At 34.1% G+C, this 14251-nt stretch overlaps 1 protein-coding gene across 1 annotated transcript in view; it reads right to left on the bottom strand.

Moving 5' to 3' along the window:
- The window catches only part of LOC107630046 (DNA repair protein recA homolog 1, chloroplastic), a 13424-nt gene continuing 10400 nt past the window's right edge, over positions 11228 to 14251 (bottom strand). The window contains 3 exon segments of the mRNA XM_016333066.2: positions 11228 to 11452; positions 11889 to 11988; positions 13772 to 13844. Of these exon segments, the coding sequence (XP_016188552.2) occupies positions 11436 to 11452; positions 11889 to 11988; positions 13772 to 13844 (190 nt within the window). The 3' untranslated portion in view covers positions 11228 to 11435.

The raw sequence follows: 14251 nt of genomic DNA, 5'->3' as shown, positions 1-14251 counted from the left end.
GACATCCCTATATCTAAGTAATCTTTTTTTCAAACAGACATAATCATAACAATCAATTTATAAATTCCTTAGAATCATTCTAACCTTTTCCTCATTGGCATTAGTAGCATCTTAAAAAAATTGATAATACAAGTATCATCACATATTGCACGAACACGTAGAGACAAATGTGATTCATATCCAACTGGCCTAACATCAACCATAAACACTAGCTTCATGTTTAACAGAACAATTACTTAAATAAGCAAACATGATTAAAAACTAATATAATCATTAGTTTATCATAAATTAAAGGAAGAAAGAATACATTACAAATGTCATTTGACAGCCAAACAACAAAAGTATAAAAATAATTTATAAGTTGCCTGTGAAACAGATGGATACTATTGCAAAAATTCTGAACTTTTTTGAAGCACTTTGCAACATCATAGTCATCAAGAATGAATATATTAATAAAATTGTGGAAGAATAGGAAAATAAAAGAATTGTAAAAGAAAAAGATGAAGAAATTTTATTGATTGTTGATTGAATGAATTGTAAACTATGAAGGTAAAACTAAGTATATATAGAGTATTGGCCTATGAAAGATAAAAGTAGATAAAGATAAGATAGAGATAAAGATAAAGATAACTATAAGATAAGATAAAGACTAAATTATAATTTAATTTGTGTATTCTGTTGGGCTGAATTTGTGGGCCGTGAGACATCTTTATTGTTGTCATGGGCTAAGGAGGAAGAGTGGTTTAATACGTCCCCGCAAGCTGGAGGATGAAAGATGTCAAGAACACTAAGCTTATTCAAATTAAGATGGAAGGGTTGAGGAGACAAAGGTTTGGTGAAGATGTCAGCTAGTTGCCCAGAAGAGAGAATTGGGAGAAGTTTCATCACTCCAGCTTGAGCTTTTTGTCGAACCAAATGACAATCAACCTCTAAATGTTTGGTCCGTTCATGAAAAACTGGGTTAGCAGCAATATGAAGATCACTCTGATTATCACAATATAAAACTGGTGGGCGGATAGGAGAGATGCGTAAAAATTGTAACACATTTAGTATCCATTGAAGTTCACAAGTTGTGTTGGCAAGTGCACGATATTCTGCTTCCGTGGATGAGCGGGCAATGGTGGTTTGTTTCTTGGTCTTCCAAGAGATTAAAGAACTGCCTAAGAAGAAACAATAACCTGTTAAAGATCGCCGAGTGTCAGGACATCCGGCCCAATCAGAGTCACTGAAGCCGAGAAGCTGAATTTCTGATTCCCTTGGAAAGAAAAGTCCTTTCCCGGGACTAGTTTTCAGATATCGTAACACATGCTTGGCAGCTTGAAGATGAGATTCAGTAGGAGATGCCATGAATTGACTTAATTGTTGAGTGCATACATGATGTCCGGTCGAGTAGTGGTGAGATAGATAAGACGGCCAACCAAACGACGATATACAAAAGGGTCGGATAGCAGGGGACTTTTGTCTTGATATAGTCTTGTGGTACTATCCATTGGAACAGAAGCAGGTTTAGCACCTAATAAACCAGAATCCTCCAAAAGATTAAGATAATATTTTCTCTGAGATAAGCAAATTCCCTTCTCTGATTGAGCAACTTCAATACCCAAAAAATATTTTAATGGGCCCAAGTCTTTAATTCGGAAGTGTTGGTGCAAAATAGACTTAATGGCAGCAAGTTCAGAAATGGAATTGCCAGTGAGAACAATGTCGTCAACATAGACTAAAAGGATAGAAATTTGATCACCAATGAATTTGACAAATAAACTATAATCAGATGAGGTCTGCTGATATCCATGAGATAGCAAAAGATGAGAAAGTTTGTCATACCACATACGACTAGATTGTCGTAAACCATACAGTGACTGTAGTAGCTTACAACATTGATTCGGTTGAGGAGATATAAATTCGGGTGGCAAAGTCATATAAACATCCTCAGAAAGATCCCCATGTAAGAAAGCATTATTGACATCCAACTAATGTATAGGCCAATGCTTCATAGAGGCCAATGCCAAAACTAATCTAATAGTGGCAGGCTTGACAACAGGGGAGAAAGTTTTCAAGAAATCAACACTTTCAGTTTGAGTGAACCCTTTAGCCACAAGACGTGCTTTATATCGATCAACTGAACCATCAGGCTTGCGTTTGATGCGATAGACCCATTTACAGCCAACCGGCTTAACCCTGTAGGGCAATCAACAAGACGCCAAGTCTTGTTCAGCTCAAGAGCATCCAACTCATCTTTTATAGCACTACGCCAATTAGAGTGTTGATTGGCGTCCTTAAAAGACTTTGGCTCAATGTCAGAATGTAGAGATAAAAGAAACTTTTTATGTGAAGATGAAAGAGAAGAAAAAGACATGACTGAAGATAAAGGATACTTGCACTTTGAGGGAGATTGATTTGTAGAGATGAGAGAGGAATTACACAAGTAATCAGAGAGATATGCTGGAGGTCGATGAGGCCAGTCGGAATGACGAGGATGGGGTTGCTCAGGTGGTAAAGAAGGTGACGGGGGATGAGAAGGTGATGGTGGACTGGTGTCTAGTATTGAAAATGATTCGGTGGTCATGGGTTCAATTTGGTTAGGAAACGATAGTGAAGAAGAAGGAGAGGTTGTTGGAGAAAATAAAGAACTAGGTGGAGTTGGATCAATGGGTATAGGTGAGGGTTCAACTGGAAGACTAACTGAATCTTATTTTTGAGAAGGTGTGTTTGGCAATGTTGGGCTGAGTGTCTTGAATTGGACATTTTTTGTGACTAAGGGCAAGATCTTTTCATAAAAAATCACGTTTCTAGAAATCTCAATTTTTTTATCTTCTAAAACATAAATAATATACCCTTTAAAACCATATTGAAAGCCAATAAATACATCATTTTTGGCTCTTGGATCAAATTTTGATCTGTTTGCCATTTGGGTAGAAACAAAACATAAGCATCCAAAAACTTTAATGTCATGATAATTTGGTGAATGATTGAATAAAATCTCAAATGATGTTTTAAAATTAATTGCGGATGATGGAACTCTATTAAGTAAATAAACAGCATGTCTAACAGCATAAGACCAAAAAGATGATGGTAAATTAGATTGAAACATAAGAGCACGAGCTATATTCAAAATATGTTGATGCTTGCGTTCTATCCTTTCATTTTGTTGAGGAGTTTCAACACAACTACGTTGATGAATAATGCCCTTTGAAGCATAAAAATCAGGTAAAATAAATTCTGGTCCATTATCGGAACGAATAGTTTTGACTTTGGAGTTGAATTGTGTTTCAATTAAAGTAATAAAATTTTTTATATGATTTTGCACTTCCCCTTTTGATTTTAATAAAGTAACCCATGTAAAGCGGCTAAAATCATCAACAATAGTAAAAAAATATTTATGATTATAAATAGAATTTTGTCGAAACGGACTCCAAATATCAAAGTGTAATAAATCAAAACTTGCATTAGCTTTGTTAAAACTTTGAGAAAAAGAAAGTTTCTTTTGTTTAGAAAGATGACAAATGTCACAAGCCTCGTCATGATGCATAGAGATAAAAGGAAATTGTTTATGTAAATGATTAAGTCTTTGCCCAGAAAGGTGTCCTAAACAAAAATGCCATATATTGAAAGGTGTAATGGGTGGAGATTGGATGGAATTTATGGAGTGTGTAGTGGATGAATTTTTACCGAAATTGGGTTCAAAGACATATAATCCCTCTCTCATTCTGGCCAAATCAATTGTCCCCAAATTATTGCTCTGTAAAGTACAAGAAGAAGATGAAAAAGTGAGTTCACATATGAGTGCTGAAGTAATTTTTAAAACAGAGATAATATTAAAGTTGAAATGAGGTAAATAAAGAACATCATGAAGAATCAAGGATGGTGAAAATTGAACGATGCCTTTATAAGAAACAGTAGTTCGAGAACCATTTAGTAAATGAATAATAATAGGAGAAATTTGTGTGTAAGAAATAAACCAAGACAAATTTGATGCAATGTGATCTGTGGCACCATAATCAATGATCCAAGTATTCAAGAATGAATCTCGATTTGAAGAATTGTTAACAGTAGAAAAGGTATTGAAAGAACAAAGATAATGAGTAGTTGGACTTGGCAAAAGCTCAAGTTGGTTTGAAGGACGAGCTTCTTCATTGAAAGGAAGTGTCATGAAAGAAAAGTCCAAAAGAGGCTCCGGATGAAGTTGCTGGTGTGCCATTTCTCCTTGATCCATGGATGTCAGCAGAGATCAAGAGGAGCTTTGATACCATAATAAAATTGTGGAAGAATAGAAAAATAAAAGAATTGTGAAAGAAAAAGATAAAGAAATTTTATTGATTGTTGATTGAATGAATTGTAAACTATGAAGGTAAAACTAAGTATATATAGAATATTAGCCTATGAAAGATAAAAGTAGATAAAGATAAGATAGAGATAAAGATAAAGATAACTATAAGATAAGATAAAGACTAAATTATAATTTAATTTGTGTATTCTATTGGGCTGAATTTGTGGATCGTGAGACATCTTTATTGTTGTCATGGGTTAAGATGGAAGAGTGGTTTAATATATATTACTCCCATTCGAATGAGAAAAAACTTTTAGCCTATAGTTATATCAAATAAACAAAATCACAATTATAAATAATGGACAACCTACAAATATGAATAAAAAAAATTCTCTCTATCTATGTATATGATTACATATAATAGAAAAATAAAAAAACACATGACAAACATACCTTGGAATGGTATCAACACACTCAACTCTACACATATAATAGTAACACATTTCAAACATAAAAGACTGGTGTACCAACGCAAACATGAATAAAACCACCACTGTTGAGTGTTCACCACTGAGGTTATGGTACCAACTAATCCACATAAAGTTTGCTAGAATATAATAAATATAAATTAAATGGATCAAACAATTTCACTTTTTACAAATTTATTTGTATCAACAAAAAAAAATATCTTACACTTATAAACGGTAATCACTTATAAACGGTAAAGTACATATTTTAACAAACAGGACATCAACTAATATTTGCTTAATAGTTTCCGCATCTATTGGTAAATTGAAAATGATTTGATGTTTATAATTTGTTAATTGTAGATTTTGTAATAAATTTTTAATATAGGAGTACAATCATTAGAACTCACCACAACAAACAAATATATGAATGACATGAATATAGTTAGATTCTTCCTTATAAAAATCTAAATATTTGTGATAATAATGTACATCGAAGGATACAAAAATAATTTATTTTTTTGTTTGAATAATTTTAAATATTACTTACATTATAAGAATTATGGTAGTACATATTTTGAAGAACCTAGGATCAGTTAAAACATTCATAACCTTAAAATTATCACGATAAGATTGACTACTAAGTTTTCTTGTTTGAACCTTGAAACCTTGTTCTTTACCAACAATACCATGGAATAACGGAGGACAATATGGAGCATGGATCCTCTAAAAAATCATAACAAAACATTTAAAAATAATTTTTGCAAATTTTGAAATTTTGATATTATCATGAAAAATAATAAAATTGTGAAAGAATAGGAAAATAAAAGAATTGTGAAAGAAAAAGATGAAGAAATTTTATTGATTGTTGATTGAATGAATTGTAAACTATGAAAGTAAAATTAAGTATATATAGAGTATTGGCCTATGAAAGATAAAAGTAGATAAAGATAAGATATAGAGATAAAGATAAGATATAGAGATAAAGATAAAGATAACTATAAGATAAGATAAAGACTAAATTATCATTTAATTTGTGTATTCTGTTGGGCTGAATTTGTGGGCCGTGAGACGTCTTTATTGTTGTCATGGGCTAAGGTGGAAGAGTGGTTTAATACGCCCCCACAAGCTGGAGGATGAAAGATGTCAAGAACACTAAGTTTATTCAAATTAAGATGGAAGGGTTGAGGAGACAAAGGTTTGGTGAAGATGTCAGCTAGTTGCCCAAAAGAGGGAATTGGGAGAAGTTTCATCACTCCAACTTGAGCTTTTTGTCGAACCAAGTGACAATCAACCTCTAAATGTTTGGTCCGTTCATGAAAAACCGGGTTAGCAGCAAGTTCAGAAATGGAATTCCCAGTGAGAATAATGTCGTCAACATAGACTAAAAGGATAGAAATTTGATCACCAATGAATTTGACAAATAAACTATAATCAGATGAGGTCTGCTGATATCCATGAGATAGCAAAAGATGAGAAAGTTTGTCATACCACATACGACTAGATTGTCGTAAACCATACAGTGACTTTAGTAGCTTACAGCATTGATTCGGTTGAGGAGATATAAATCCGGGTGGCAGAGTCATATAAACATCCTCAGAAAGATCCCCATGCAAGAAAGCATTATTGACATCCAACTGATGTATAGGCCAATGCTTCATAGAGACCAATGCCAAAACTAATCTGATAGTGGCAGGCTTGACAACAGGGGAGAAAGTTTCCAAGAAATCAACACCTTCAGTTTGAGTGAAACCTTTAGCCACAAGACGTGCTTTATATCGATCAACTGAACCATCAGGCTTGCGTTTAATGCGATAGGCCCATTTACAGCCAACCGGCTTAACCCCTGCAGGACAATCAACAAGACGCCAAGTTTTGTTCAACTCAAGAGCATCCAACTCATCTTTCATAGCACTACGCCAATTAGAGTGTTGATTGGCGTCCTTAAAAGACTTTGGCTCAACGTCAGAATCTCAACGTCAGAGATAAAAGAAACTTTTTATGTGAAGATGAAAGAGAAGAAAAAGACATGACTGAAGATAAAGGATACTTGCACTTTGAGCTTTGAGGGATTGTAGAGATGAGAGAGGAATTACACAAGTAATCAGAGAGATATGCTGGAGGTCGGTGAGGCCGGTCGGAATGACGAGGATGGGGTTGCTCAGGTGGTGAAGAAGGTGACGGGGGATGAGAAGGTGATGGTGGACTTCCTTTGCCGGGACTAGTTTTCAGATATCGTAACACATGCTTGGCAGCTTGAAGATGAGATTCAGTAGGAGATGCCATGAATTGACTTAATTGTTGAGTGGCATACATAATGTCCGGTCGAGTAGTGGTTAGATAGATAAGATGGCCAACCAAACGACGATATACAAAAGGGTCGGATAGCAGGGGACTTTTGTCTTGATATAGTCTTGTGGTATTATCCATTGGAACAGAGGCAGGTTTAGCACCTAATAAACCAGAATCCTCCAAAAGATCAAGACAATATTTTCTCTGAGATAAGCAAATTCCCTTCTCTGATTGAGCAACTTCAATACCCAAAAAATATTTTAATGGGCCCAAGTCTTTAATTCGGAAGTGTTGATGTAAAATAGACTTAATGGCAGCAAGTTCAGAAATGGAATTACCAGTGAGAACAATGTCGTCAATATAGACTAAAAGGATAGAAATTTGATCACCAATGAATTTGACAAATAAACTATAATCAGATGAGGTCTGCTGATATCCATGAGATAGCAAAAGATGAGAAAGTTTGTCATACCACATACGACTAGATTGTCGTAAACCATACAGTGACTTTAGTAGCTTACAGCATTGATTCGGTTGAGGAGATATAAATCCGGGTGGCAGAGTCATATAAACATCCTCAGAAAGATCCCCATGTAAGAAAGCATTATTGACATCCAACTGATGTATAGGCCAATGCTTCATAGAGGCCAATGCCAAAACTAATCTGATAGTGGCAGGTTTGACAACAGGGGAGAAAGTTTCCAAGAAATCAACACCTTCAGTTTGAGTGAACCCTTTAGCCACAAGGCGTGCTTTATATCGATCAACTGAACCATCAGGCTTGCGTTTGATGCGATAGACCCATTTACAGCCAACCGGCTTAACCCCTGCAGGGCAATCAACAAGACGCCAAGTTTTGTTCAGCTCAAGAGCATCCAACTCATCTTTCATAGCACTACGCCAATTAGAGTGTTGATTGGCATCCTTAAAAGACTTTGGCTCAACGTCAGAATGTAGAGATAAAAGAAACTTTTTATGTGAAGATGAAAGAGAAGAAAAAGACATGACTGAAGATAAAGGATACTTGCACTTTGAGGGAGATTGATTTGTAGAGATGAGATTCAGTAGGAGATGCCATGAATTGACTTAATTGTTGAGTGGCATACATGATGTCCGGTCGAGTAGTGGTGAGATAGATAAGACGGCCAACCAAACGACGATATACAAAAGGGTCGGATAGCAAGGGACTTTTGTCTTGATATAGTCTTGTGGTACTATCCATTGGAACAGAGGCAGGTTTAGCACCTAATAAACCAGAATCATCCAAAAGATCAAGACAATATTTTCTCTGAGATAAGCAAATTCCCTTCTCCGATTGAGCAACTTCAATACCCAAAAAATATTTTAATGGGCCCAAGTCTTTAATTCGGAAGTGTTGATGTAAAATAGACTTAATGGCAGCAAGTTGGACTTGGCAGAAGCTCAAGTTGGTTTGAAGGACGAGCTTTTTCATCTTCTTCTTGCACTCTACAGAGCAACAATTTGGGGACAATTGATTTGGCCAGAATGAGAGAGGGATTATATGTCTTTGAACCCAATTTCGGTAAAAATTTATCCACTACACACTCCATAAATTCCATCCAATCTCCACCCATTATACCTTCCAATATATGGCATTTTCGTTTAGGACACCTTTCTGGGCAAAGACTTAATCATTTACATAAACAATTTCCTTTTATCTCTATGCATCATGATGAGGCTTGTGACATTTGTCATCTTTCTAAACAAAAGAAACTTTCATTTTCTCAAAGTTTTAACAAAGCCAATGCAAGTTTTGATTTATTACACTTTGATATTTGGGGTCCGTTTCGACAAAATTCTATTCATAATCATAAATATTTTTTTTACTATTGTTGATGATTTTAGCCGCTTTACATGGGTTACTTTATTAAAATCAAAAAGAGAAGTACAGAATCAAATAAAAAATTTTATTACTTTAATTGAAACACAATTCAACTCCAAAGTCAAAACTATTCGTTCCGATAATGGACCAGAATTTATTTTACCTGATTTTTATGCTTCAAAGGGCATTATTCATCAACGTAGTTGTGTTGAAACTCCTCAACAAAATGGAAGGGTAGAACGCAAGCATCAACATATTTTGAACAAAGCTCAAGCTGGTTTGAAGGACGAGCTTTTTCATTGAAAGGAAGTGCCATGAAAGAAAAGTGTTGGGCTGACGAAAAGTCCAAAAGAGACTCCGAATGAAGTTGTTGGTGTGCCCTTTCTCCTTGATCCATGGATGTCAGCAGAGCTCAAGAGGAGCTCTGATACCATAATAAAATTGTGAAAGAATAGGAAAATAAAAGAATTGTGAAAGAAAAAGATGAAGAAATTTTATTGATTGTTGATTGAATGAATTGTAAACTATGAAAGTAAAATTAAGTATATATAGAGTATTGGCCTATGAAAGATAAAAGTAGATAAAGATAAGATATCGAGATAAAGATAAGATATAGAGATAAAGATAAAGATAACTATAAGATAAGATAAAGACTAAATTATCATTTAATTTGTGTATTCTGTTGGGCTGAATTTGTGGGCCGTGAGACGTCTTTATTGTTGTCATGGGCTAAGGTGGAAGAGTGGTTTAATAAAAAACAATGCTACGAACAGCAGCATACGACTCAAAGCACGGATAAAAATTTATATGCAGCCCGCCCAATTTCCTTGAAACTTATTGCCTCCATATGCTAAGTATGATCGTCTTTAACGCACATAGAGAATCAACAGGATAAGTGCGCAACATCATAATTGAATTAGATTCAAAAATCACTCTTTTATTACAGTTTCTTATTATTTCATTGGAATAAATTACAACAAAAAGAACTTATGGTTATCCATGAGTACTAAAAAGAAGGATAAAGATAGAATAGAGAATTAGATGTAATGCGACTAATGATTGAGCCAAAAAATTTCTTATATAGAGTTTTTCTCTTAGTTATCTAGGATGCATAGACACCTAGATAATTAAATATGTATCTCTAATACCCCATTTTTTGCTATAAACGCATCCCGGATACTGTAACTCCGGGTAATATGACTCATTTTTTCTCTATAAGCATATCTCAGATATCTCAGGTATGTCATATCCCAGGTGCTCAGTCGCCGGGATATGCTCTTAATTGCGCTCAAGTCATAATACCCAAGATGTGATATGTTGTGTAAATCCATAAATGCTATGTGTTTTATAGATTTTTATAAATAATATAATTATTTAATTTAAACAACAAAAATCCGTATATTAATTGCTTTTCAAAAGAGATATACTTCGTTTCAAAATTCAAACGGTTAAACTTGATAAGCACGCTTGAATTTTTAAAGCCAAAATCTTTCTGTTGCATATAGCGGCCTTTTCAGGTAGGTTTTGAGATGACTTTCGTTGCTTCTAAAGTGCTAGGATAGTAACATCTCTGCCTATGAGGTCAGCTGGTAGCTTCAGCTTACTATCTATGGTCTCTTTTATTTTCCAAAAAGTGCCCCTTAGGGGTCCTATACCTACTTGATTACGTTAAAACGAAAAATTCTTATATCAACTATACGCTTGAGCAATTAGTTAAATAATATTTCAGTACAATTTTAAAATTATATATGTATACATTAATTATCAAAACTCAATTTAAAACTAACATTGATTTATAATAACAAACCATATATATTACTAAAAAATTTGTTGATTCTTTGGATATGATGGGACAACAAATACAGATAACTCATAAGTCATAACAGACTGATAATATATCAAAATACAATGTTATAAGATATATATGAGTCAAAATTAGATTCACTTTCTGGTTTTTGCTTCGCTAATGATGCAGCAGCAACTGGAGTTCAATCAACTAACACTATCATGACGGAATTGCAATGGTTCTCTATGTTGAGAAGACAATTTTGGTATTGCCAAGGATCTGGGAGTTCAGAGAGGATGAGATTCCAGAGAAGTTTAGTGAGCACAAAAATCTCAGAACTTCTGGGAGTCCATGGTTATATGAGGTTTAGAGTTTTGGTCTTATTTTACTGTTGTATCACTCAAGTCAATTAGTTGAACCATTCTTCAACTATTTAACTAGTTTATACTTCAAATCCTACTAATTCACAATACGTATTAATTCCCACGGACAAAAGAGAGAAACTCAACCCGTTTAAGAGAATCTATTGGGCATCCCTAGTTCCCTACGACCCCAGTGCTCATGTAGATTGTGGGGAGTCTTCTTTTTTTTTTTCTCTAATAACCATAATCGAAAAATAAATTATCAATTTTGAGTGAACAATCAGCATGTTTAGTGGTTTGTGCAATTAGTGTGTAGGGTGTGTGAATGTGTTATTAAATAAAAATAAAAAAGATAAAGAATATATTAAAAAGGATAGGGAGAGACTATTTTTTCTAAACACTAATCAGCTTCCTCCTCTCAGCTCTCATTATCTCCTAAAAGAAAATTAAAACCTATTCTGAAACAATGGGTAATAAAAAATAATCACGAAAATGATGCAATAGGAAAGATTTATGGAAATAGATGGCAGCAGAATATAGAAATCATGAGGCCATGACTGAGCACTTATATAGCTTATAAGCAACTTGAATAGAAAGAACCATCATTCCTAGACCTTTCACATTCATTTTTTCCCTTTTTCTGTATTTCCCATGCATCTACTGGCTAATGCTCGTCTTTCACATGATTGTCATCCCATCAATTTCATCAATATCAACCAATGAAACACCAGGAACCAATAAAAATATCAAATCATGAAGCCGCCACCATTTCAATTTCGCAGAGTAAGACAAACCCCCGCCCCCGGCCAGTGCAAACCTTCACCAATTTATCTCCAAAACTTGTTAAAGCAATCATTCTATCTTCACTGACCTTCATCAAAGATATCATCATCTTGATGGAGAACTGGACCGCTCTTTGTGAATGCGAGGTTTGTTTGGTTTGTTCCCTCGACCAATGAAGACCGAACTACCTGCAAGTTAATTTACACATTTTTTTTGTATAACTTAAAAAGTACATCTCAGGTATTCAATACAAGAGAAGTTGAGCTCAAAATATAAATATGTCCATTTTTTTACCAGTTGACCATATAATCAAACAGAACTTGTTCAAGTTAAAGATCACTTATATAGTTCGTACATAGTGGGAAGGTAGGACATGCTGTTGCAGTGTTATGCCTGGGACAATGCAGGAGATTCTAACACAAACGAGATTCTAGTCTGTTACACATGAACACCTCTTTATATTTCATGTTTATAAGGGTGCGAGTGTCATGTAACCTAACATTTAGAGAAGTTCTTACTTTTATAAAGGTGGTCTATGTAATTTACCCTAAATATAAAAATTATAAAGAGCTCCTCAATCTTATTCCTTCTAATTTTTCATCTATTGATGATTGCAATAAACTATTTTTTTTCCAATTTTAGAATGTGACAATTGGAAAATTTCAGCAAAGTGTTTACATCAAAATAATGGCAAAGAATATATCAGTCCACATTTATTCAAATTTGTAATACAGCAAGGTATCTCCTGAGTATACAATGTCATAATTGAAGTAATTACTCATTAGTGCTTTACTGTTCCAGATGATGTCCCCAACTCATCATGGTGAAACAGCTTCCATTATCATTATTGGTTATTGCCATTTGATTAATTAGACACCCCTCCCAATTTCGTTGCGAGTGTTATTAGTGCTATATTTTAGGGAATAAAGCAAATGTGCAAACTTTCAACCGGAAGAATTCTAGTACCAAACTTCACAAAGCTTAATCTGTTTAATCCTAGCTTTCCCTTGAAACCAACTGACTAATTGACAGCTGCCGAGACCACTTCTAAAGTTTATTTTAGGAATTGAAAACCATTCTTCTTCCTCGTAGGCTACAATTCTTTCTAACCATAGACAAGCTCATGACCTAAAGATTTGGCTTTTCAAAAGTGGCTTATTTGGTTTTCCCAAAATTGTAACAGCTATATTTGGTAAATAAAAATGATAGTGACTTTCAATAAGCATAAGCTACAAAAATTGTGTTTGGGAAAATTGTTGTTAATATTTAAAATGAATTTAGTAGGTATAAATGTAACAAAGACAAAAATCAAATGTTCAATAATATATAAAACTATATTAGATATTTTAACTTTGAAACACAAGCTATTTTTGAAAAGTATATCTTTATAGGTGCTTTCAAAAACATTCCTAGCTTTTCAATGCTAAACAAATATGCACATAATTTTTTGATAGCTATGCTGCATGACTATATATTATTTTTAGCCAACACTAAACCCTAAATACTAAATTCAAAATCATACATCCGAATAGTATAAAAATAAGGTGTTGTCCAAAGTGTTTGGCTAATATTGATAAAAAGTATTAGACCCCTAGCAATTCTCTTTTTTTTTATTAATTTGCAAAATACAAAATGAGATGTTTGTATCTTCACAAGCACCTCTTCAAAAAGTTTTATCAAATTAGGCGTTCAGCACCGATGAATGTAGCAACTGTTGTCTGAGACCAGAATAATGCTTCAATTTATCACTTGGTGACCAATGTATTTAGAATACTAGTACTAATATCTGATTTTCGGCTACCGAGGTAAATTCGAATTGCAGTTTTCTACCAGATGGTGGGGAAAAAGAAAGTAACAAGCTATGAATAAAGCAGAAGGCAAGCTCACATTTCATGGCAATAAAGAAAAACAAGAACCTAGTTTACCATACACTCGAGTCAAATAGCATATGGAAGGTTCAGACTGTCCAACCTTTTCGATTTCCTCTAAAATGTGTGTGTTCTCCTTCAAGTACTGTATTGCTTTCTCCCTTCCCTGTCCCAATCTGTTCCAAGACAAATTGAAAATAGAATTAATCCACGAGAATTTCTCATATTAAGACAGCCCATAATTGAAGGAAGAAAGAGAACTGGAAAGAATGTTTTATTGTTTGTAGAGTTAATTTCCTTCACTGCCGAACCATACGGAATTTGTGTTAGTAGGTACAGGACTAAAGAGAAGACAAAGTTCACATTGTAGGTTTATGCCATTTTAATGAAAATCATGTCTAATGCAATAAAATTTAGGTCATATCGGATGTTCTAGGATTGTAGATAATATGCATGTGATTGCATCTGTTAGAATCAAAACTGGCTTTCTGGAGTTGGCTGTCTTCTGTTAGGAGAATTTTAGAATCTGTGACAGATAAAGAAAAATTGATTGGAGAAAGGAGAAAAAGAGAAAAAAAAGGGG

This window comes from Arachis ipaensis, chromosome B03, assembly GCF_000816755.2.
Source record: "Arachis ipaensis cultivar K30076 chromosome B03, Araip1.1, whole genome shotgun sequence".
NCBI lineage: Eukaryota > Viridiplantae > Streptophyta > Magnoliopsida > Fabales > Fabaceae > Arachis > Arachis ipaensis.
Note: the sequence above shows the minus strand (reverse complement) of the source record. Positions and strands in the feature narration are given on the sequence as shown.